This window comes from Calcarisporiella thermophila (assembly GCF_041956535.1).
Source record: "Calcarisporiella thermophila strain CBS 279.70 unplaced genomic scaffold VTP21scaffold_11, whole genome shotgun sequence".
Lineage (NCBI taxonomy): Eukaryota > Fungi > Calcarisporiellomycota > Calcarisporiellomycetes > Calcarisporiellales > Calcarisporiellaceae > Calcarisporiella > Calcarisporiella thermophila.
Genome location: NW_027192201.1, coordinates 505,614 through 527,480, shown reverse-complemented (window position 1 = coordinate 527,480; position 21,867 = coordinate 505,614). Strand labels below are relative to the sequence as shown.

Below are 21,867 nucleotides of genomic sequence, written 5' to 3'. Positions count from 1 at the left end.
CTTTCAATATTAATCAACCTAGCCTCCTCTATAATATAGGTATATTATACCTAACTTTCTATATCTTCTAAATCTGCACCATAGCTTTATTATTTTATCTGTTCTCTAATCTCCTAAATCATTTTTAATAGGTTACAGAGGTTTAAAACAGCATTTGAAATAGGAGGATCATCAGAGAAGAAACAGCCTTCACTAGCACAATTAGCGTAGTTACTTTGAGGATACCTACTGTTGCTTCCAAGCTTATGCCAAGAATTTCCACTTATTTACAGATCCTTGTGTATAGACTATACTCATGAATTTTCAAAGAAATGTTTATCGAGGAACCCTCAAGACTGCTAAGAGAACAGAATGATATTCCTAGTTTTAACCTAATCCTTTTGGATTCTTGGATTCTTTCGTATACTCCTAGGAACACACTCCCCTCAAAATCGGACCTTGATTTGCGCCAAAGTCCGATGCATTGCCCTGAACACCTATACGCAGTCAGCTCTTAGAGCTTCCGAAATATGACCCAGTAGCCTAAAATATAGTCATATTATAGACTGATCGGAGAAAGTACTGAGCGTGCATTATGCAAATGCCAGGATTAACTGTAGCAGTGCATTCCGATCCTCCAGAGGAACTCCAATCAACGCAAGTGCTGCCCGACCAATCTTACCGCTTCGGTAAGATCCAGATCGCCCTACCCCGTCTACCACATGATGAAAATCGGTAGGCTTTTTGAGACGATATTCATGTACCCATTTGCTGGTACAAAGGATAATTATACTTCCTTTTTAAATTGCCTGGCCCTGAATGAGTCTGGCTGCGGTGGTGGCAGTGCGGATCTTCTCGCCTGTCTTTCAAGGGCCCTCTCCTATTAAGCAATTCGTTTTTACCATTTCAAATTAGCATCGCTATAATATGGTAGAATTGGCCGCCAAGCGAATCGTTAACTACCATAACGCAGCTATGCAACCTGATCAAGGAGTACGAGTGTGATATACTTATCAACTTGTTAGCAGGCTGTAGCGAAGACGAAGCAGAAGCTATGCTCTCTCTTACAACGTGCCCGGTTCCGAGATAGAGTTTGAGCATAGAGAAGGTCCTTACGACCCACCAGGGTATGAATGCAGCCCTATTCCGGCGGGTACTAGTTTCTTAATAACGCTACACGAGTGATTTTCCAAGAATTCCGGCTGTTTTCTGGATGAAGAGTCCCACGGCAGAGCAGCTTTTTGGCAAAGATCTCCGCGCTCCCATGAAGATGTGGTTCCCATATATGAAATTGAATAAATTGCCATCAAAGGCAAAATTTGGTGAGCGGGGTCAATTCCATTGGATCTTCAAACGTCAAATCCGCATTTAACAACAAATGATGAGTTGGCATGAGTCAACTTTTCTAAGGAACGCAGTTGGTCAAATTCGTCGAAGTTGACGGAATGGATTTATCATGAAAAGCCCCGAAATTACCAGTTTTGTCAAGTTTCGAACCTAATCCATTATGTTATATAAGGGCATCGACCTCGTCCGCATTTTTTCTTGGCTTTCCTCTTGCTTGAAGTCTTGAACGAGGCATCCAAAGAATTCTGTGTCAATAAACGAACGTTAGTTAGAGAAGATATCTGAGCTGTCTCCTATGAGATTATGGTGAAGACCTCTGTTGACTTTGCACGAACTCAACTGTCTCAACCGAAAACGACTTTGCGAGCCTTATGCTTAAAGGGTTCGCTTAGTTAACTGGTTAAAGGATTTATCTAATTTAAACGAAAAAAAATCAAAAGAATCCATTCGTCAACCTCACTCCCACACACTTCTCCACCTCTCAAAAGTTATCGCATTCCACATTTCTAATTCCCCTCCGAGTCCTGAACATTACCTCATGAATCCAGCTACTGAATTGCAAGCCGCGCTAGACGACTGGCTCTCCAACGACTTCTACCTCTACCCTTCGCCGGATCAAGAGCAAGACCAGGCCGAGCAGGAAAAACAATTGCCTGCCAGCCTTCCTCCCTCCGCTTTGTTTGAGGAGCTTCCCTCCCCCGTTACCTCGTCCGCCCATAGTTTTCCCCTCTCCACCCCAACCCCACTCCCCACTCCACCAACTTACTCTGCTCCTGATCCCCCCACCTCTCCCATTCAATCCCGCCAAACCATGGAGGCCCAAAAGAAACTTGAAGAAAAGATTGCCCGAAAACGGCAGCGCAACACGGATGCCGCTCGCCGATCAAGGCTCCGCAAGGCCTTGAAAATGAACACTCTCGAGCAACGGTGTTCCGAGCTCGAGGCAGATAATGCTCGCCTAGAAATGCGATTAGCTTTGCTTACAACCGAAAAGGCGGGACTGGAAACCCGGGAGCGAGAGCATGCGGCCCGAGTTCAGAAACTGGAGGAACAGCTCACACTTGCGCAGCGCGCGCTGGAGGTACTGGTGATGGAAAGAGCTGGCAAAAACGCTTGAACATTTGTGACATTACTCGGACTTCTCTTTGTTCGCAGTGAAGATCCGCTGTGCTTTATATTTTTTTTTAACTTTCTCATTTCACTTCGATACTTTTATCTGGTACATATCTACATGCTTTTTTAAATCTGTAGCGATCAAAAATTTAACGGGAAAAACGCCCAAGTTATTTTACTCTTGTTTTTATTTGGCTTTTCAATAATCGATAGGAGTGAGAAATCAATGTTAAGAAATAAGGAATTGTGGAAGACCAAAAAAGAAAAACAACATAGAAGGAGTTCATTGTGATTCAGAATTCAAACCACAATGAACAGAGGAAATAATAAGGGAAGTAGAAAAATTAGAATAAAAAGAAACCGAGATGTTTTATTCCCAATCCTTGGAGATCTTGAAGGCCCATTGCCATTCTAGGTGGACGATGCCGTCGTCGTCGACGAATTTGCTCTAAGGAAGCGAAAATCCGTGGGTGAGCGGCAGGGCAGAGGGGGATCAAACCGGGAGAGGGAGGGTCTCCACTTACCTTGACCTCGTAGCGGCCGCGGGCCAACATCCCCGAGGGAGCCTCCTCCTCTGGGAACTTCTTCTCGTAGGGCTCTGCCGACGGGCCATAGGACCCGAGCATGTTCTCCTCCTTGTCCACACGGACGCCCATCTTCTTTACGACCTGCAGATACTTGAGACCCGACACGACGTCGTGCTGGATCTTGAATTTGATCTTGAACCGATAGTGGATACCCTCCTTGATGGTGATCACGGTGGTCTTTGTCTTCTCAAGTGCATCTAGAGGAAAATATGGGGTGTGAGCGGAACGGGGATGAAGTTCCCACGAACGGATGGTATTTACCTTTTGAGGAGAGATCTAGAACAACGTCATCGCGTCCGTCTACCTCCATTGCCAGCTGGAGCACCACGACCTAATCACCCAAGTATTAGAGTTAGGAGGGGAGGCCATGGTGGATGGAGAGCATCAAAAATGAATGCAATAGGGAAGGAGTGAGAAGGGGGAAAGGGTAGTGGATGGGTATTTACCTTGCGTGGATCATCAGGAGGAGCTACAATTTTGAAAAGGGGGAAAAAAGAAGAATCGAGATGGGTCAGCCCAACGTGGACGTTGATTGGGGAGCGAACGCGTTGCCGTCTCTCAAAAAAACAAATAACAGCAACTTACCGGCATTACCCGCGCCGGCCTTCAGGCCGAGACTTTCTTTCCACTTCCGAAGCGATTCATCCCCGGCATCGAGGTTGTGGTACTCCTCGAGGGTCTTCTTCTCCCCCACACGATAGCCCTCGGTCATGGTTGGGACAAGGTCATCTTGCTGCTCGGCCATGGTAGTGAGAAATTGTTAATCTGGGGTGTGAATTGATTTTGGGGAGGCGAGATGGGGATGGGACAAAATGAAAAAGCAGGCAATGATTTATGAATGAAAAAAAAAAGTAAAAAATAAATGAACAAGAAGGGAAAGATGGGTGTTAGACAAGGGGGTCGACTTTTTTTATCTACTTTGGACTTTTTTCGCGAATCTCTGAGAGTTCTGGGGATATTTTAAGCCACCCGATGGAGGGGTGGGCAGCGAATTTCAAGGAAGAGAAATAGGTCCAATATCTAAAGGGGAAGGGGAAGACGCGCTGGGACTCTCCGGGTTTCTGATTGACACTTGGGCTCCTTTTATTCCGCCCACTCTCGGATTGCTACTGCTCTCTCCCAAGGCCGCAGGCGAGCTTCTTTGCTCCTGCTGAGCTGGTGGAGCCGCGGAGGAGGGGAGTGGCTTGCGAACAAGAATGGAACTCCGTCAACATGTATTCACGAGAAAACCCATAATACACTTTATTGTTACCATGGGTGGGGCAACCCAAAGGGAAAATACAAGTTTGACCCTCCAGTCTAGGTGAAAACAGGACGGGAGCACGGTCCTGCGAGAAAAGAGAATAAAACGGTGCAACCAACCGAAGAGGCATTAGGGCAAAAGGAGAGAGGGTAAAAAAAGGAGAGGGAAAAAAAAAATTACAAATAAAGATACGCGGGGCTCAAGAGGGAACGAAGTAGCAAGGCGAGGAAAAAGAAAAAAAAAAGAAATACACAGAGAAAGTTTTCAAATCAAAAAAACCATTGAAATACATTCATTAGAAACATTGAATATAGTCTAAGCACAAATTATAAAAAGAGGATAACACGGGAGAGTATTGGAAACATCACAGACGTATATATATATATTGAAATAGATAGGTTTTAGGCGGAAAAAGGGAGCCGCCCAACATGGTCGTCGGCGTCGACGTCACGCCACTCAAATGGAGCCAACGCACTTTAAAAAGTTCTTTGGTGTCTTCATATCTCCCGCATCCTCCTTCTCGCCCTCTTCCAGCTCAAGCGAGGCGCCACCGGATGCAGGTAGAACGAGGCTCGCGTGCGAGTAGGAGGTTCTCCGCGCGTACTTGACGGGAAACCCGTAGTGCTGCAGCGAAACCGGAAGCGTAGAGGAGTATTTTGGCACGGGATGCGTAGGCGCGGTGGGTGAGAGAGGATGGATACCGTGAAAGGTCGCCTCTGGAGGATGGGTCGTGGGCCCAAGCGTTTTAGGGGTTGGGGGCATGTCGGTGGAGGAGGGGCGGAGGGAGTCGCGGTAGCGGCAGGCATCGCTGCAGTAGGCGTCACCCGCCTTTGCCGTGGAGAGGTGAGATACGCGAACTGGAATGGTCAGGAGATGAAGGAAGTCTCTTACCTGGGTGCGATTCATACAGAACAGGCAGAAATCGAGATCCATGGCTTCTTAATGTGCACCCAATGACAATAGATACCAAGCAAATACACGCGAAATGGGGGATGACACAGGGAATGAGGGGGACAAGAGGGGAGAGAGAGCGAAGCTTTTCCCGTTTAATAAGAATGAAGAGTTCGCGTTTGGTTTCAAGCCCTAGCGTGATATACCAAAACCAACTAGAAAATGTTTCTCTTCTGTCTTAGAATATTAGCTGGCCGGCCCAAAAACAGTATTCACACCCGACAAAGAAGACCTATTGGCAGGGGGGAGAGGGAGGCGGAGAGGGGGGGAGGCGGCCGTGTTGGGTTGGAAATAGAGGGGCAAGGAATCAAGGATGAGAACAGAATTAGAAGGGAAAGCTAGAACCACTACTAGAGACTGGGAAGAAAAGTCGCACAAATCTTCGCAAACTCTACCGCAAACGGTGCTAGCGGGGAGGAGGGGAAAAGAGAAAGAGAGTTAACTGGGAACTGAGGAGCACAAAAAAAGAATGCACCGCATAAATCAATGGTGAGGGGCAACTCTAAACGCTCAATGCCTCTTCCCCCAAACTCTCTGTCTTGTTCGTTCCCCTCTAAACCCTATGTCCTCTTGCTGGAACACTCAGAAATCTGACATTCAATCTTGGGCTGAAATGCCCGGTGAGATTGTCCCAGCACTCTTTCTTACTCTTGGACCAGCCACCTTATATGGAGAGTCCCCAAGCAATATTGGCCAAAATAGAAATATACATACAATTAGGAGTGACAAAAAAAAAATAAACCGTCTGGTCGACAAGATAAAAAAAATAAAGAAATAGGTAAAATAATGGAAATAAAAAAAAATAAAAATTGAATGTCCTATGGATATAGAGTATGGGCTAAACAGTGCGATATTAAATGCGTATAGTGAATATGGTATATAGAATGAATAGTGAGTCCGTATCCAAAAGTTCTCATTTAGATAGAAAGATGAGCAAGTAACAGCTAGTAAACACACGCTAGAACACAGTACACATAACATAACAGGGGGTGGGGGGAGAAAAGAGAGGGAGAGAGAAGAAAACAAAAAAAATTACTGTCCACATTTTTTCATTTCGCGTTGCTATTTGACAACCAGAAACGCTCTCAAAGATAGCGGTAATAGCCCAACGGCCTGGCCAGCTCCTGTACCGTCACCGCACTGGTATCGCTCTTGAGAAACGACGCATCATAGCTGAGCTGCCAATCCTCAATGGCATGCCGTTGCAGCTTGGTTTGGATTCGCTTGCCATGCGGGGTGTTTCGAATAGCTGCGAGGCGGGGTCGGATCATTTCCACCAGCTAAATAACAAAGAGGAAGGGGTCAGCTAAAGACAACACAGAAACTAGGAGAGAGGGGAGGGGGGGGGGTCACCCTCTAGGCCAGGGTCATTTACCTTGGCCCGCTGCTCTTTGTCCGCATGATCCAGGGCCGTCTGCACCACATAGTTCCCATAGGAATCCGCAAGCAGCGCACCCACGTAGGGCAATAGCTCCTCGATCATCTTTCTGCGCAGGGATGGCCCGGAAACGCGCAGGCATTTCTCGATGACGTTGGAGCTGAACTTTTGCAGGGAGAGGCGGTACATGTTGCCCAGGAACTGCCGCACCATCATCTCCGTCACCCACCCGGCGCCGGCCTCGTCGCAATCCAGGTCGATGATGTACTGCACGACATAGTTGCCATAGGGGTCCATCACAAGGGCCAGGGCGTTGGCGATCACCTGGTGGGAGAGCTGCGCGCGCTGAATCTCGGAGGCGTGGTCGACGCAGCGTTGAAAGACGCAGCAGCCGTGGCGGTGGGTGGCGACCTCGACACAATGCCGCGCCACCGTGTCATAAATGAACGCAGACTCGGTCAGACTCATCTTCTTCAGGCATTTCTGGATGACGTGATTGCCATTGAGGTTCTAAGCATCGAACGAGAAATTTGGGAGGGGAGGAGGGTGTAGCGAGAGAGGAAGAGAGGGGAGGGAAAAGATGAGCAAATAGGTTGAATCGATCCGAAGGTTAAATCCTAACCTTAATCAGTGTAACGACGTTCCTCTCCAGCGCGACGATGACAGAGTGCACCTGCCTAGGGTTCGACAGACACTCGACCATCCGTTGTACCGCCCGAGTCCCGTGCAGGTTCATGGAGATGGCGACAAGGTCTGGCGCCACCCGATCCACCAGCACGGTGCGCTGTTCGTCTGTGCAATGTTCGAGAAGCTTTTGGCACAGATAGTTCCCAAATGGATCTAAACTCCCCCAAAATCTTCATAATTAGAACTCGAATTCGAAGAGGGGGCAGAGGGAGGGAAGGGGAGAAAAGAGAGGGAAGGGAAAGTAAGGACACAACTGAGACTCACCCGTCATGAGCTCCGAGAAATGGTCCACCACCTCATTAAACACGAGCTCACAGGCGCGCCTGCTCTTCTCCTCGAGCTTGCGCTGCAGAAACCGGCAGCCCTGTTGGTCCTTGCAGAGGGGGTAGATCTCGCCGACAAAGTCCTCGAGCTGGGCATCCGCAAAACGCGAGGCTGAAGGAGTTGGCAAAAGGGAGTCAGCAAAGCCATTGCTCGGAGAGCCCAAGGTGGAACAGAGTTTATTTCGCCCGCTTACCATCTTCGGATCTCTTTCGCCTGGCCGGCATCGTCACAGCGGCCGAGGCTATGGACGAGGTCTCCTCGCACCAGGACAAGGGCCAGAAAGGCGGAGGAACCAGCTGGCGCCACTCAAACATGCTCCTTTCGCTTGCATAGCCTCTTCCCATGAAAACGTGGCTAGTCGTGGGGCTTGATAGGGAGAGGCGGTCTAAGCGGTGGAGGGGAGGGAGTAAATCCGAGTCGTTTTCAAAGCTTGATTGCGTCGGGCTCTACGAATCCAAAAGAACAACAATGGTTATGCAGCGGGCGATGGCACCATGAAGAACGCGAGTCTTACGCTGGGAAGCCGCTCAAATGGACGGCGGATGCGGCTTTCGATTTCGGAGTCGGGGGTCGGGGGGCCGGATGAGAATGGGGAGAGATTGGGGGGAGGGAATAAGTGCTTTCCAGGGCTTGGAAGGGTATAGTGATGCGCGTTTTCTGGTATCATTTTTTCTGGTTTGCAGGGTTAATGAGGATGAGCGGGAAGAGGGACAATTCAGAGGAGAAGGGGTTCGCTTGGATGAGGGGATTGGCGAGCTTGCAATGGCAGAAAGAAAAGGAGAATGGGCAATGGAAAGTAGCAGCTCAACTCTTCAAAGGGGGAATGGGAGAGGGGGGAGGGGAAGAACCTGTCCTAGGGGGGAAAACAGAGGGCGGGAACAAGAAAGAAAGCGGAGAACGGGAACGCACAGAAAAAAAAAATAGATGTTAATACGGCATCAAAACGAGGATATGTCACACTATCGAAAGATGGGGCAGCAACCTTATTCGCGAACCGTTGCAGAGGTGAGAGAGAGAATATAAAAAAAACCCGAATACTTGGGCGTGTGCGGAGTGTGATGCAATCGAGAACCAGCAGTCTGGTAAGTGTTTTCAATTTCACAGTCATGCTTCTTTAGAATTGCAGCTTGGCTGCACTTGAATTAGGCAATGGCGGCCGAGGCGAGAGGTCACCCGTTCCACCCATTCCCCAAATCTCGCTGGCCGCCCTTGTTTTCATTCGCGGGCCCGCTTTTTCCCTCGAGAAATTCTCTGCCTCGATGCACGCAAGGTCATGGAGAAGTTTGTAGCCGAGGCTGGTTGGACAAGGGAACGAGAGGGCTCCTCTGGCCTCTAAGCCTGCGAAGAGGAGACCAAAAGGAGGGAAAAAAGAATAGCAGTCCTCCCTCTTACGGGGAACCCCGGTAGGGATGGCAAGCGAGCCGCCGCCCTCCATTGGCGTGTTAAAAGGGCACAGCCCAATATGTCAAACAAGTCTGTGATGAATGGGATGCATCTGCACGCGATGGATTCGCGGAGAAAAGAAGCACCCGTAAGAGTGGCGACGTCACCCCCCCCCCTCCCCATCCTCCATGGAATAGCGGGAGGGCGGCATTCATCGAGCTAAATAAATTGGCATCGCTTGCTAGCCAACTATCGAGGAAAACATTCGGGTTTCGAAATTGAGCTTTGTTCCAAGCTTGGGCCGGTGATTGCTCCATCCAATGGAGGGAAAAAAGGTTTGCGAAACCCCGTTTCCACGCCTCAATCAAAAATGTGGCGGTCTCTGGTGGTAGAAGTTGTCATACCTTTCACCACCTCCCAACACTGCTATCTTCCTCTTCCTCCTCTCTTCTCCGACGTTCCTACTCTTGATCAAGATCGATTCATCGCTCAATCAATCTACCAGCCCTTTAAAATGCCCCTCTCCTCTAGTTTCTTGGACAGGAGCTCGCTGTTCCTTATCTACGCCGCTCTCGCGCTGGCCTTCATTGTGCTGATCACGGCCGGACGGAGCGTGGATGTTTTGTTTGGATTTTCTTCAAGCATCAACTTTGCCCTCGTGGTCGCCCTCTTCACCCTGATCTACACGATCCCATGCGTCATTGCGGCTCATACTTCTCTACTCACCTCGCTTGACGAAAAGCGCCGAGATCCTCGCGTTCTACTGGGCATTAACGTCTTCTTTTTGCTCTTCTGGTTTTGTGCTGCCGTCGCCTCCTCCACCGTCCCCAGTCTCCTACGCTGCTCCTTTTCGGGGTTCTATGGGTGCCCTGCAGTCATTGCAACCGCGGTCTTCTCCTGGTTCTCCTTCCTGTGCTGGGCAGCCGCCACCGCCATTGCCGCTAAGGAGTTTATCATCTTCAGGCGGGAGGGCCTGGCACCTCGGCAATCCCAACCGCAGCCGCAGCCAACCCAGCTGGATACGATCAATGCACCCGGAAGCAATAAGGAAGAAGCCGTATAAAATAGCCACACAGAAGGCCCTCTTCCTTCTCGCGGCTAACACTATTCTTTTTTTTATTTAATTAACTTTAATATAGGTCTTAGATTAAGCTTGCTCTCCTTTCTATCCTATCCATTTCTCAATTTTATCAATCTTTTCACAGAATTAATGTTTTCTTTTTTTTTTGTTATTGCTGTCTACTATTATTTTAATCTAGCTGCTGCTAACTTTAATATCAGACAAGGATTAGTCATGCAGCGCCACGATTGTATTGGTAGCTATTAAATTAAATGGGTGTGCACCATCTCGAAAAAAAACATCTCCGATATATATATATATATATTTATCTATGTATAATATGAATATGTATATGTATATATATGTCATTAATATGTACAGGATGCGATACAACAAGCTGTTACAAAATAAATTAGCAAAGAGACTTAGGATCAAGGCGAGTATGGGAGATCGGGTGTCTGAAGTGATATAATTGGGCGAGAATGACAAAGTCGAACACCAGCGTACCTAGGCTACCGGCTATCCACGGCAGATTCAAGGCAAGGTAGCGGGCCTCGGTTGAGAAAAGCAAAATCGACTAGGGGGTTGAGAAAAAAAAAACAAGCGTCAAAAACGAAATAAAAGATTAATAAACAGGAAGTTTAATGCAAGAAATAAGCTCTGAATCTTACTCCATTCAGAGCAAGAGGCCGAACATGAGAGACTTACCAAACAATACGTGAGGTCCCCTAGCACCATAAATAAGAACATCAGGGCGGACAGGCCCTCGCACGATCTCTCACGAGCGTTCTTCAGGATTTGAGGGATTCGCGAAGCTATGTAAAGCACGGTCGAAACCCACCCCAGTATCTGCGCTATCACAAAGAGATGCGTGTCCGTGTGGTTTAGCCCGCCCCCTTGAAACGCGAAGATGGTGGCGCCTAAACTGGATTCGCTGCGATGGCCCCAGACAGCGTAGGTGAAGAAGAAGAGCAGGGCGAGCGCGCCTAAGGAGAAGAGCGTAAGAAGCACAAATGACGGTGGGTTGGACGACGTGTGCTTCTCCTCCTCGAAGCTCGGATGGACTGCTGAGGGAAGGAGCAGGGAAGTTTCGCACGGCTTCCCGACGCTACTTGAGCAGCGAGGTTGCTTTCGGTAATAAAAGACCTGAAGAATAAGCAGCACGTCCGACACAATAAACCACCCTGCCAGGAGTAACTACAGCCAACCCATGTTAATCTGCTGACCTTTAGGAGCCGAAGAGCAGCCCTATACACTCACCATAGTAAACATCAAGCCCTGCATCCCGGCACCAAGCAAATTAAAGATGTCGCCTAGGAGCCAGATGATTAGGAAGTTCCATGAGAGCCCATTTCCGGACTTTCGCTTATAGTTCTGAAGCAGCTGCCTTTATAGAGGAATAGCAAAACACAGGTTAGCACGGGTTGGGGACATGACCGCTGTGGCATGGTCGCTTACGGAGTGAGCACCACGATCCAACAGAAAATGCTCAAGTATCCTAATGCGTTGGACCAGAATTCCTTGTTCATTGTGAAGGTCATTGCGGAAAGGGGAGAATGAGGGGGATGAAGAGGGCGTGGGAGAGCCGGGGAAGAGAGGCGAAAGCGTGGGGAGAAAAGGCAAAGGGGTAGGATAGGGAAGCGAGGGCAAAGGACAAGGAGGCCCCATATCTTAGATAACTTGTCCTCCTGCCCTGACCCTTCCCCGATAAGGTTCCGTGCATATTCTTTTATCAGCATTGAAACCTATCAAACCGAGGAGAAAGTTGGCCGGTCCCCATTGGACTGCGCCCGTCTGGGGGATTTGTGCTAAAGGAGAAGCTGCCAAAACCAGCCATATAAACAAATCGCTGGGCAAAGCAGGTCTCACGTCTTTCATCTCGCTAAATCCAACAACCAGAATGCTCCAAAATTAACTCCCCCAAGGGGGCCGAGGTGCCTTTATTTTTTGCCCTCAAGAAACAGGGACCCTAGGACCCTGCTTCATCTATAGTCTATATTCACTCCACATTCACCACTATCTTGCCTACATTCAAGTTCTTCTCCATCCTCCGATGGGCTTCTGCAATCTCGCTCCATGGGTACTCCTTGTCAATCACCACGCGGAGGGCCCCACTTGCTAAAAGAGGGAGCAAATCTCGTCGCACATCGCGGGCCAGCTCAATCTGGTACTCTAGCGATCGGGAGCGCAACGTAGAGCCTTGAATGCGGAGTCTTTTGGCTAGGATCGGGGCGAGGTTGCCTTCGGTGACTTTGCCGCCGGAGAGCGTGGCGAGCATGACCATATGCCCATCCCGCGCCAGGGCGTGCAAGTTATCGTTCCAGTAATCAGCACACACGAAATCGATAATCATATCGACTCCACGCTGCTGGGTATGCTCCATCACGACATCAAGCCACCGCTGCGTACGGTAGTTGATGGTGACGGTGGCGCCCATTTCCTTACAGGTCCGCAGTTTTTCGTCCGAGCCTGCCGTCACGCAAATGTTCCGCGCCCCTGCGAGTTTGGCCAGCTGGATGGCAGCAAGCCCCACACCGCTTGCACCGGCATGAATTAGGACATCCTGGTTCGCCTTCAGTTCTCCTACTTTATGCAATGCTTGGTAGGCAGTAATCCAAACTTCTGGGATGGCAGCTGCCTGTTGGGGCGTGAATCCCTCCGGAATGGCAAATGCCAACTCCTCATGAATGACACAGTACTCGGCGTAGGCGCCGCCTTTCATGAGCCCGCAGACATGGTCTCCAACGGCGTGCAACGTGACCTTGGGGCCAACTTTTTCAATGACACCGGCCATCTCCACTCCAAGAATCTACGGTACAGGGCCCCCATTAAAATGAAAAAAAAAGAGAAAGCGTTAAAAGAAAATGTCGCCACGTATTTTTATCAAGCTAATATTGCTTGCCTCGGTGACACCGGGCGGTGGCGGATATCTTCCTTCGCGTTGTAATATGTCCATTCTGTGGTTTATAAATGGGTTATAAATCCGCGTTCCTCTTCCCTCCCCCCCTCCCTTTTTTTTTAATGCAACTATACCTATTGAGCCCGAAAGATTGAATCTTGACAAGGACTTCGTGGTCGCCCACCAAGGGCGTGGGAGCATCCCCAATGTAAAGTTGCGATGCGTCACCTGGTTGTAAACAAATAGTCAAGTTAACCATCCAATTGTCATGGCGTGGACGTACTATGACGTACCGGGTGCTTTGACGAGGACTGCTTTCATAGTCTATAACGAGTAGTGGAGCTGCTTTATCTTTGCTTTTCCTGAAGCAAGACTCTTTTTTACTTCGGCCCCCGAGAATGCAAAGTTACCGCTGCATCTATTAGTAATGGAGGTATTACGTAGTAACTTATCACGTGGATGTTAGCATGAGAGCGTGGCGCAGATTTTCTCTTCGATGGCAACTCCATGCGAAAAAAAACAATGCTAACCGCATAGGCTTGCTGAGCAGGGGACATCGCTAGCGAACGCATCTGTCAATGACGGAATAGAGTTTCCTAGAGGGAAGAGGAGACACTGTATTGGAGGGAAGTCTTATTGTCGAGGCCTTTCATGGATCTGAAGTGCGACCAGATGTAACTATGCATCCTAGGAACCATTGAGAACAAGCCAAGGAATATTCGATAACAAAACAGCTAAACTGATAACAGCAAAATGGGTTGCAAAAACAAACTAAACCTGGCCGCCACCCCCAGAATGGTCCAAACTCTGAAAAAACAAATGAAACGTTTGCCCAGACATACATTCGCCTCACCATGATCTTCACACCCGAAAAATTCCCGCCGCCACCTCGCGTGGAGATAGGAATGCTATATAATCCTCAAACACACTCTAAACATATGGATTAAGAATCCCCATCGTCATATTGGCGCTTGCCTTTCATCCCTCCCCGCTCTATTTATTTCTATACTCCTTCATTATTCACCTGTAGCCAGCATTATTTATTACCGACTCCATCATTTCCTGTTTTTCCGCCGAACCCTCTATGGGCAAGAAGAGTGACACGTCTCAACATCACCCGAATGAGGGAGATGGGGAAAAGGATTACCAGGGGGAGGAAGAGAACAAGGTTACATTTCGCTCTCAGAACCTGCAGCCGCTCGGCCTACGGCATGAATCGCTGGTGCCCCAGTCGACGCCCGAAGAGCATGCCGTGATGCGGGCGGAAATGCGCGGGTGGAAGAATCCCCAGAAGGAGGCCAAGGATAAGAAGCATGTGGATATAGTAAGCTGCATTATAACATTGCCCCCCATTTCCTTCGGCTATAAGCGCCTCTAAGTCTACTGATGTGGAATAGGACGAACATCTTCTCACGCCACAGCAATGCGCGGCGAAGTACCGGACCGAAATCGATCTGGAGAGTCCTTCGCACTCGAGGGGCCTCAGCGATGCTAATGTCAAACAGGCTCTTGAGCAATACGGGCCGAATGTGCTCTCCCCACCTAAACGGACGCATCCCTTTGTGAGATTCCTTCATGTGTTGGGCTCCCTCTTCAACGTGCTTATGATCGCAGCCGGCATTATGGTGTACATTACGCTGGCCGTGGACCCGGTCGCCAATTTTTCCAATGTAGGTGTCTTCTCTCTCTCCACGCGCTGGCCGCTAGCTTTTTTCATATGAATCCGTGATTTCATATTTCCTATTGGAGCCAAATTCGTGCTCCCTTGACATTCACCGCGGTTTAAAGCTTATTTTTACTTTTCTCTTTTCATAGTCCTATATGGGAGCCATTCTTATCGTGATGGCCTTTATCAATGCCTTGATAGAATTCTACCAGCTGCAAAAATCGCAAGCCATCCTCGAATCCTTCCTCACCATGATCCCGCAGAGCTGCCGGTGTGTGCGCGACGGGGCTCTCCGCGAAATTCCCGCGGCCGAGCTTGTACCCGGCGACGTGGTGTTTGTACGCATGGGCGACAAGATCCCCGCCGACATCTTTCTCTTCTCCTCGGCAGAGCTGAAGGTGGACAACTCGTCCCTCACGGGGGAATCCGAGCCCCAATCCCGCGCGGTGCTCAATGACAACAACAACCCCCTCGAGGCCACCAACCTTTTGTTCAACGGCACGCTTGCCGTGGCGGGAGAGGGCTACGGCATCGTGGTGCGCACCGGAGACCACACCGTCCTGGGGCAAATTGCCGGGCTAACGGCGAGCGAGGAGAAGCGCGAGTCTCCGCTGGCCCACGAGATCGCCAGCTTTGTCAAGCTCATTGCCACGCTCGCCATCATCACGGCCGTCATCTTCTTCGGGGTCGGATACAACATCAACAACGGGAATGTCGCCCTCACCCTCACCTTCGCCATTGGCATCCTAGTCGCGTGGGTTCCCCAGGGTTTGCCCGCCACGGTGACCATGCTGCTGACGATTGCCGCCAAGCGCATGGCGGCCCGGAACGTGCTCGTCAAGGACTTGCAGGGGGTGGAGACGCTGGGGGCCATCACCCTCTTGGCGACGGACAAGACGGGCACGCTGACGCGCAACCGCATGACGGTGACCAACCTGTGGACCGGCCTGCACACCTACTCCTCCTCGGCCACCAGCCTGGAGCAGTACGATCTCGCCACCCCCGACAAGCCCGGGGTGGGCGAGATCCTGCACATCTCGGCGCTGTGCACACGGGCCAAGTTCGACCGGGTGGACGTGCCCGTGAACGAGCGAGCGGTGCTCGGGGACGCCACGGAGGCCGGGCTGCTGCGGTACGCGGCGGAGCGGCTCCCGCTGTTTGAGTCGATCGGCGAGCGCTTCCCCAAGGTGTTCGAGATCCCCTTCAACTCGGACACGAAGTGGCACCTGACCATCCACCGGATCGCCCACCCCTCGGGCGACCTCACCCTGTTCATGAAGGGGGCCCCCGAGCGGGTCCTCCGGCTGTGCAGCACCCTTCTGACGGGCAGTGGCGCCGTCCCCCTGACGGAGGACCACCGGGCGGAGTTCCAGAAGAGCTACGAGCTGATGGCCGGCAAGGGCCACCGCGTGCTTGCGTTTGCCCAGCTGGCGCTGCCGCGGGACCAGTACCCGGCCGAGTACGCGTTCCGCCGGGAGGACGGCGACTACCCGAGCTCGGGGCTCACGTTCGTGGGGCTGGTCTCGCTCGAGGACCCGCCCAAGCACGGGGTGCGCGAGGCGATTGGGCGGTGCCGGTCGGCGGGCATCAAAGTCATCATGGTGACGGGCGACCACCCGCTGACGGCGGAGGCGATCGGGCGCAAGATCAACCTGGTGGTGGGGGACACGCGCGAGATGGTGGCGAGGCGGACGGGGCGGGAGGTGGAGGATGTGGGCGAGAACGAGTACCAGGCCATTGTCGTGCACGGGGAGCAGATCGAGGCGTTGACGGACGTGCAGTGGGACCACATCTTCTCGAAGAACGAGATCATCTTTGCGCGCACATCGCCGCGGCACAAGCTCGAGATTGTCAAGCGCGCCCAGGCGATGGGCCACATCGTCGGGGTCACGGGCGACGGCGTCAACGACTCGCCCGCGCTCAAGAAGGCGGACCTGGGCATCTCGATGAACAAGTCGGGCAGCGACGTGTCGAAGGAGGCGTCCGCCATGATCCTGCTGGACGACAACTTTGCGTCGACGGTGCACGGGATCGAGGAGGGCCGGCTGATCTTCACCAACCTGAAGAAGTCGATCCGGTACACCATGTCGCACATCACCCCGGAGCTGATCCCCCAGCTGCTCTACGTGATCGTCCCGATCCCGCTGCCGCTCCTGGCCATCCAGATCCTCGTGATCGATCTTGGATTCGAGCTGTTCGTCGCGCTCTCCTACGCCTGGGACAAGCCCGAGTCCGACAGCAGCCTGATGGCCCTTCCCCCGCGCAAGCCCGTCACGCCCAAGTCGATCGAGCGGATCCGGCGCCTCGCACTCCACCGCACCCTGACGCAGTACGACGCGGTGTCCGGGGAGCTGGTGCGCGCAAGTTGGGGCCGACGCGCGTGGCACCGGCTCCGGCGCACGTTCACGGCCCAGTACTGGCGGGAGAGGTTCGAGCGCACGGACGCGGAGGTCCTGGTGGACTTTGACACGCTCATGTGGGCGTACGTTGAGATTGGGCTCATCGAGACCGTGGGAAGCCTGTTAGCGTAAGTGGTTTGACATGAGCAGAGCTATTGCGAAGTGGCCATGCGTGCTAATGCTTTCCGTATCCCTTTTTCCCTCCACTAATTTTCTCTCTCTCTCTCTCTCCTTTGTACAGCTACTTTGTCGTCCTCTACCACAACGGCATCACCCCCTCCGATGCTCGGGAGATGGCCCGGCGAAACATCTACTTCACCGACAGCTCCCCCAACTTTACCACCTCGCTCGGAAGGACGCTGGTGGCCGCCGACCAAAAGGATGCGCTTGCCCAGGCGCAGTCGATCGTCTATCTCGGCGTCATGATCATGCAGCTGTTCAACCTGTTTGCGGTCAAGGCCCGGACGCGCCTTCCCTTTGGCAAGCACATGTTCTCCAACCGGTTCAACTTCCTTGGCATGCTGTGCGGGGTCCTTCTCGGCCTCCTCATTGTCTACGTTCCGCCCGTCAACATTCCCTTCGGCACCTCGTATCGGCTTTTGCCGCTGTTCTGGCTCATCCCGGTGGGGTTCGGCGGGGTGATCATCCTGTACACGGTGCTTCGCATCCTCGTCCTCCGCAAATTGCACCCGATCCGTTTCAACCAGCCCATCCCAGGGCTAACGATGTTCCCCACGGTGTATTCCATGGAGAAAGGTGTAAAGTAGCACGGGCCCATCCACCTCTGCTTCTTTCACCTTTCTTCCACGAGGTTGTGGCCTCTCTCTATATAGCCTTTTATATATATTCTTCTTGCTTTCCTCCTTTCTACTCGGTATCTATACACTACGTGAACCTCTATCTCTGGTGCAACCTTGGGTTTTTTCCTCTCTCCATTCTGTTTTGTTTGGTTCTATATATTCTGTGGCTATTTCCATCGTATTTTTCATACACTCACGTCTACCCTTTCTTTTACACACACTCTTTTTTTTTGGTTCCATACCGACTGTTCCATCCCAAATCTTTCCGAGCGGTAAATAATACCAAGTATATTTTCCCTTTTGTGCCTGCGAAATCCTTTAGAGGGCTCTTGCTTAAAAGTGTCATTGGAAGGGACCAGGCTGTTCATATGGATGGGCTGTCTCGAGATGAAGAGGATGCCTTCTGCGAGCTTCAGTTTGGGAGGAGGGGAAGTTTGTTCTGATCTAAGTTCAAGCCACTCCCCACTCATTCACAGGTGACAGCCCTGCTCTAGCTATTGGAGAGTCCAAGGGGGAGCTTTGAAGAGAAGCGGTAGAGCGGGCGTCCTTGGCGCCATTCTATCTGGATGGAGAGCCGATTGAAGAGGCCCATGGTTCGACTGGAGCCTTATTCTGACCGTATCGCCCTGCCAATTCTCAGCTGAATGGGAAGCACAGCATGTCGCCATTCTCAAGAACACGGCACAAGTAGCTGATTCGAGAACTCCGCTTGGAAATGTTCCTAATAGGAAGCTCTTGCGGGCAACTCTATTTGTCCAACCGCCGTTGATAATCAAATGCGGGGGAAAATCCGGAAACTCTGAGGTTCCGTCAAAGGAGCAAGTGCGTGTTCATTGGCGCGTTTGTCTGCCCCGCCAATTGATGATGGCGATTGCGCACGTATCCTGAACCAAGGTCGGCGATAGGATCTTCCGCCCAATGGAGCTCCCTATGCAACAGCGTCGGGCCGAGATAGGCAAGCTTTCCCCAACGGCCGGCTATCTGAACGGTGGAGCAGAGGCTCGACTGCGAAACCGCAATGGATCCGCCGCCGCTCCAAACGAGAGCCATTTCCCTCAGCGGCCCTTGGAGCCGCCGCTCTACTGCGGTCGATGCCCCATCATGTGAGGCGAGGCGAGCCTTAGGGATCAGGAGGCTCCTCTCTTCAGGGCGCCTTAAAGCGAAAGCCAAGCACTTGGCTCGATATGGAGGTCAACCCTGGGATGCACCTAAGCATTTCTGCGCATTGGACTCCAGCCTTCATGCGATTTCTGAGCCCATTGCTCGGCTTCTCTCTATCGGGCCAAGCTCTACCGCATGCGTTGGGCATTCCACCGGTGCGCATTTAGCAGATACACGCCCTAGTCAACCGATCCACTGAAAGAGTGGGCTACCTTCTTCAACCAATGCTGTGGCGACAGCTCTCTGGCTTGGCCGCGATGCAAACAGTCAGTCGGGAGCGGCCGAGAGCAGCAGGTGGGCTTGCGGATCCAAGCTGCAGAGGCTTTTTTGTCAGAGTTGGGGTCTAGGCTTCGACCCAAGCAGTGGAAGCCAGGGCGCTGGGGAACATACCACGGCCGCTTCTCCACCGGCTTCCTCGCCGAGCCCGCACGTTCGTTAGCAGGGGCTCCGTTTTGTGCGGGCGGTAGACCCCGCCCGGCTCGTTGGGCCGTGGGCTCGGGGCCTGGTGGCCGTCAAGCGGACGGCTGCACAAGGCCGCAGGAGACCTCGCGGCGAAAGCTGGTCAGAGTTTTGTGCCATAAGGGAGCTCCTCTCGGGCCACGTCGACACGGCATGCGGTGAACGTGCGTTGCGCGCAATTCGAACTCCGGGGAGCCCGGCGTAGGACAAGAGAAAGCGGGAGGCCGTGGGCCAGGGCCGGCGAGCCGCCAGAACCAAAAGCAAAAGGTTAGATGAAAAGCGCGGCCTATCGATTCGGCGGAGGGCGGGAGGGGTTGGCTGGCCCAGAGCACAGCATTGGATTGAGGGCGTGGAGAATCGGCTCTCAACCCATTCAATTCGGCAACGTGACATCGTCTGGCCTGCCATTGGCCCACCTCCGGTTCATTACCAAACTCTGTTTTTTATTGAATTTTTGCACTCCTTTAGCTCAATGCTTTTCTCCAAGAGACGCATGCTCCCGCTCATCCGTCTCGCTTGCGCCCCTGGTCTTCCCCGCCCCTGTGCCTTGTCCTGATCCCTTTCCTGCGATGAGGAAGAGAAAGCGCTCCGACCCCATCCACAAGCCGCCGCGCGGGCCCGACGACACCCAGCCGGCTCCAAGGCAGCCCTCTCCAAGCTTCAGGCACATCGTCCCGGCCCCGCCCCCACCGGCCCCCGCCGCCCATCCCCGCGACCATCCGGCCCTCAATGGCGACGACAAGCCCGACCGCCAGCCGCCGCAGCTGGGCGCAGGCCGCAAGCAATCCATCACCCCCCTCGAGCCCCCCGCAGCAACCCCCCCTCTGACGCCGTCGCTGTTCGCAAAATCATCCGGCCATCCCAGCGGGAACGAGTCCGCGCACTGGCCGCCCTACACATACACCAGCCCCGTGGCCTATGCTCCCGCGCCTTACTCGCAGCCGCCCCCGTTCGTGTCGCTACCCTCACCCGCCCTCGGGCCCTCGACCACGGTGGCCAGCGGCCCCCCCAACAGCACTCGATATGAGCGCATCCTGCCCAAGACTCTCTCGAGTCTCCCCGCCCCCGCGTCCTCCAACCCCTCCAGCTCCAATGCCTCGTCCCCCTCCGTGTCGAGCGGCGGGCTCCACCCCATCCATCCCGCCACCCTCCCGTCGCCGCACCACCTCATCGTGGTGAATCCAACCCACCTGCCGCCGCACCACGTGCAGCCCGTCCAAGTAGTCTACGGCTCGCCCCAGCTCTACTCCACGAATCCCTCGACGGCGGACCAGCGCGAGATGGCCAGGAAGGTCTCGCACAGCGCCATCGAGCGCAGGCGGCGCGAGCGCATCAACGACAAGATCATGCAGCTGAAGCAGCTCATCCCCACGTGTGCCGATCAGGACCACCTGCACAAGCTCTCGTAAGTTGTCCCCTCTTTTCGCAGTTGTGCAGAGAGGCCGGTGATCTAACCTGCTGTTTCGTTTTGTGTTAGAATTCTGGAGTCGGCCATCGCATACATCCGCTATCTACAGAGCGTCGTGGACGAGAAGTACGTGAACGCGAGCGCAGCCACCCTCAAACGCCAGCGCGAGCTAGAGGCGGAGCGGGAGAAGGAGGAGAAGGAGAGGAGGGAGCAGCTGAAAAGCCAGGAGGAGAAGATGGCGGAGACGGAGAGAGAGAAGGAGAAGGAGAGGGAGAAGGAGAGGGAGAGGGAGAATGGGCACATATCCGCCGCCTCTTCCAATGAGGGTTCCTCCGCTAACATCTCCCCTGCGGAGGAGGATAGCGCGGGTGGCTTGCTTATGCTCTCGGCCGCGGTGGAGGCCGAGGGCAAGGAGAAGGAAGGTTAGATTTTCACCCCCAAGCAAAATTTCACACTTCCTTTTTCAATGTGTTCTCTATGGCATTGCATTCTTCTATTGTTATCGCTGTTAATAGTATTAATCTAGATATGTTTTGGTGTTTATTTATTTTTTCTGTTTTTTCCTTAGTCTTTTTCTTCCCCTGATAATATCTTTATTTTTTTTCTCTTTGCCTCTTCATGTTAGCCTGCTATTGTCTATTGTCTATTGTCTACTGCCTCCAATACTGTTGTGAGTTTGTTTTTCCGGGAAAACATAATTCACCCAATTTATTCCTTTTCATCCTCCCTCTCCCCACCCTCCTCTCTATCCTGCTAGTGAAGGTCCGGGGGACCAGGTGGCCCATCCGCCGGCCTGCTCGACGAAAGATCCGAAAAACTAAAGGCAGCTAGGCTCTGCGTTAAAACCAGAGGGAGCGGCGGAGGTGGCCGGCCTATATCCATTCGGGCCCTTGTGGCCACTCGGAGGTTGATCCTTAACTAATAGCCACCACCATTTTATTAATAAAATCGATATTAATCCCGCCTCCATTGACTGCCGATTTTGTTTTTCCATGGGACAAAATAAAAAGAAAATAAAAAGAG

The 21,867-nt window shown here is 52.3% G+C and overlaps 10 protein-coding genes across 10 annotated transcripts; 4 read left to right on the top strand and 6 right to left on the bottom strand.

Moving 5' to 3' along the window:
* Positions 1–486: 486 nt before the first annotated feature.
* VTP21DRAFT_1345 (uncharacterized protein) lies at positions 487–1,262 on the bottom strand (the record flags this gene model as incomplete). The annotated part of the gene is made up of 3 exons (XM_069391422.1): positions 487–522; positions 585–694; positions 1,103–1,262. The coding sequence occupies 3 exons, from the start codon at positions 1,260–1,262 to the stop codon at positions 487–489; spliced, it is 306 nt and encodes a 101-aa protein (XP_069251466.1).
* A 602-nt stretch (positions 1,263–1,864) lies between these two features.
* VTP21DRAFT_1344 (uncharacterized protein) lies at positions 1,865–2,443 on the top strand (the record flags this gene model as incomplete). The annotated part of the gene is made up of 1 exon (XM_069391421.1): positions 1,865–2,443. One exon carries the CDS (start codon positions 1,865–1,867, stop codon positions 2,441–2,443), a length of 579 nt encoding a protein of 192 aa, XP_069251465.1.
* A 366-nt stretch (positions 2,444–2,809) lies between these two features.
* VTP21DRAFT_1343 (uncharacterized protein) lies at positions 2,810–3,771 on the bottom strand (the record flags this gene model as incomplete). The annotated part of the gene is made up of 5 exons (XM_069391420.1): positions 2,810–2,887; positions 2,964–3,223; positions 3,288–3,357; positions 3,473–3,495; positions 3,612–3,771. 5 exons carry the CDS (start codon positions 3,769–3,771, stop codon positions 2,810–2,812), a joined length of 591 nt encoding a protein of 196 aa, XP_069251464.1.
* A 954-nt stretch (positions 3,772–4,725) lies between these two features.
* VTP21DRAFT_1342 (uncharacterized protein) lies at positions 4,726–5,202 on the bottom strand (the record flags this gene model as incomplete). Its single annotated transcript, XM_069391419.1, has 2 exons — positions 4,726–5,097; positions 5,161–5,202. 2 exons carry the CDS (start codon positions 5,200–5,202, stop codon positions 4,726–4,728), a joined length of 414 nt encoding a protein of 137 aa, XP_069251463.1.
* Positions 5,203–6,305: 1,103 nt separating this feature from the next.
* Positions 6,306–9,044, bottom strand: VTP21DRAFT_1341 (uncharacterized protein; the record flags this gene model as incomplete). The annotated part of the gene is made up of 7 exons (XM_069391418.1): positions 6,306–6,500; positions 6,596–7,108; positions 7,221–7,438; positions 7,550–7,720; positions 7,803–8,055; positions 8,124–8,281; positions 8,783–9,044. 7 exons carry the CDS (start codon positions 9,042–9,044, stop codon positions 6,306–6,308), a joined length of 1,770 nt encoding a protein of 589 aa, XP_069251462.1.
* A 318-nt stretch (positions 9,045–9,362) lies between these two features.
* On the top strand, positions 9,363–10,055 carry VTP21DRAFT_1340 (uncharacterized protein; the record flags this gene model as incomplete). Its single annotated transcript, XM_069391417.1, has 1 exon — positions 9,363–10,055. One exon carries the CDS (start codon positions 9,363–9,365, stop codon positions 10,053–10,055), a length of 693 nt encoding a protein of 230 aa, XP_069251461.1.
* A 409-nt stretch (positions 10,056–10,464) lies between these two features.
* Positions 10,465–11,593, bottom strand: VTP21DRAFT_1339 (uncharacterized protein; the record flags this gene model as incomplete). The annotated part of the gene is made up of 4 exons (XM_069391415.1): positions 10,465–10,629; positions 10,761–11,249; positions 11,313–11,439; positions 11,511–11,593. The coding sequence occupies 4 exons, from the start codon at positions 11,591–11,593 to the stop codon at positions 10,465–10,467; spliced, it is 864 nt and encodes a 287-aa protein (XP_069251460.1).
* A 458-nt stretch (positions 11,594–12,051) lies between these two features.
* On the bottom strand, positions 12,052–13,272 carry VTP21DRAFT_1338 (uncharacterized protein; the record flags this gene model as incomplete). Its single annotated transcript, XM_069391414.1, has 4 exons — positions 12,052–12,861; positions 12,955–13,009; positions 13,086–13,179; positions 13,245–13,272. The coding sequence occupies 4 exons, from the start codon at positions 13,270–13,272 to the stop codon at positions 12,052–12,054; spliced, it is 987 nt and encodes a 328-aa protein (XP_069251459.1).
* A 763-nt stretch (positions 13,273–14,035) lies between these two features.
* On the top strand, positions 14,036–19,598 carry VTP21DRAFT_1337 (uncharacterized protein; the record flags this gene model as incomplete). The annotated part of the gene is made up of 9 exons (XM_069391413.1): positions 14,036–14,275; positions 14,349–14,621; positions 14,767–17,144; positions 17,258–17,779; positions 18,157–18,248; positions 18,457–18,638; positions 18,711–18,919; positions 19,030–19,132; positions 19,245–19,598. 9 exons carry the CDS (start codon positions 14,036–14,038, stop codon positions 19,596–19,598), a joined length of 4,353 nt encoding a protein of 1,450 aa, XP_069251458.1.
* A 110-nt stretch (positions 19,599–19,708) lies between these two features.
* On the top strand, positions 19,709–21,271 carry VTP21DRAFT_1336 (uncharacterized protein; the record flags this gene model as incomplete). The annotated part of the gene is made up of 2 exons (XM_069391412.1): positions 19,709–20,841; positions 20,914–21,271. 2 exons carry the CDS (start codon positions 19,709–19,711, stop codon positions 21,269–21,271), a joined length of 1,491 nt encoding a protein of 496 aa, XP_069251457.1.
* Between the last annotated feature and the right edge of the window lie 596 nt (positions 21,272–21,867).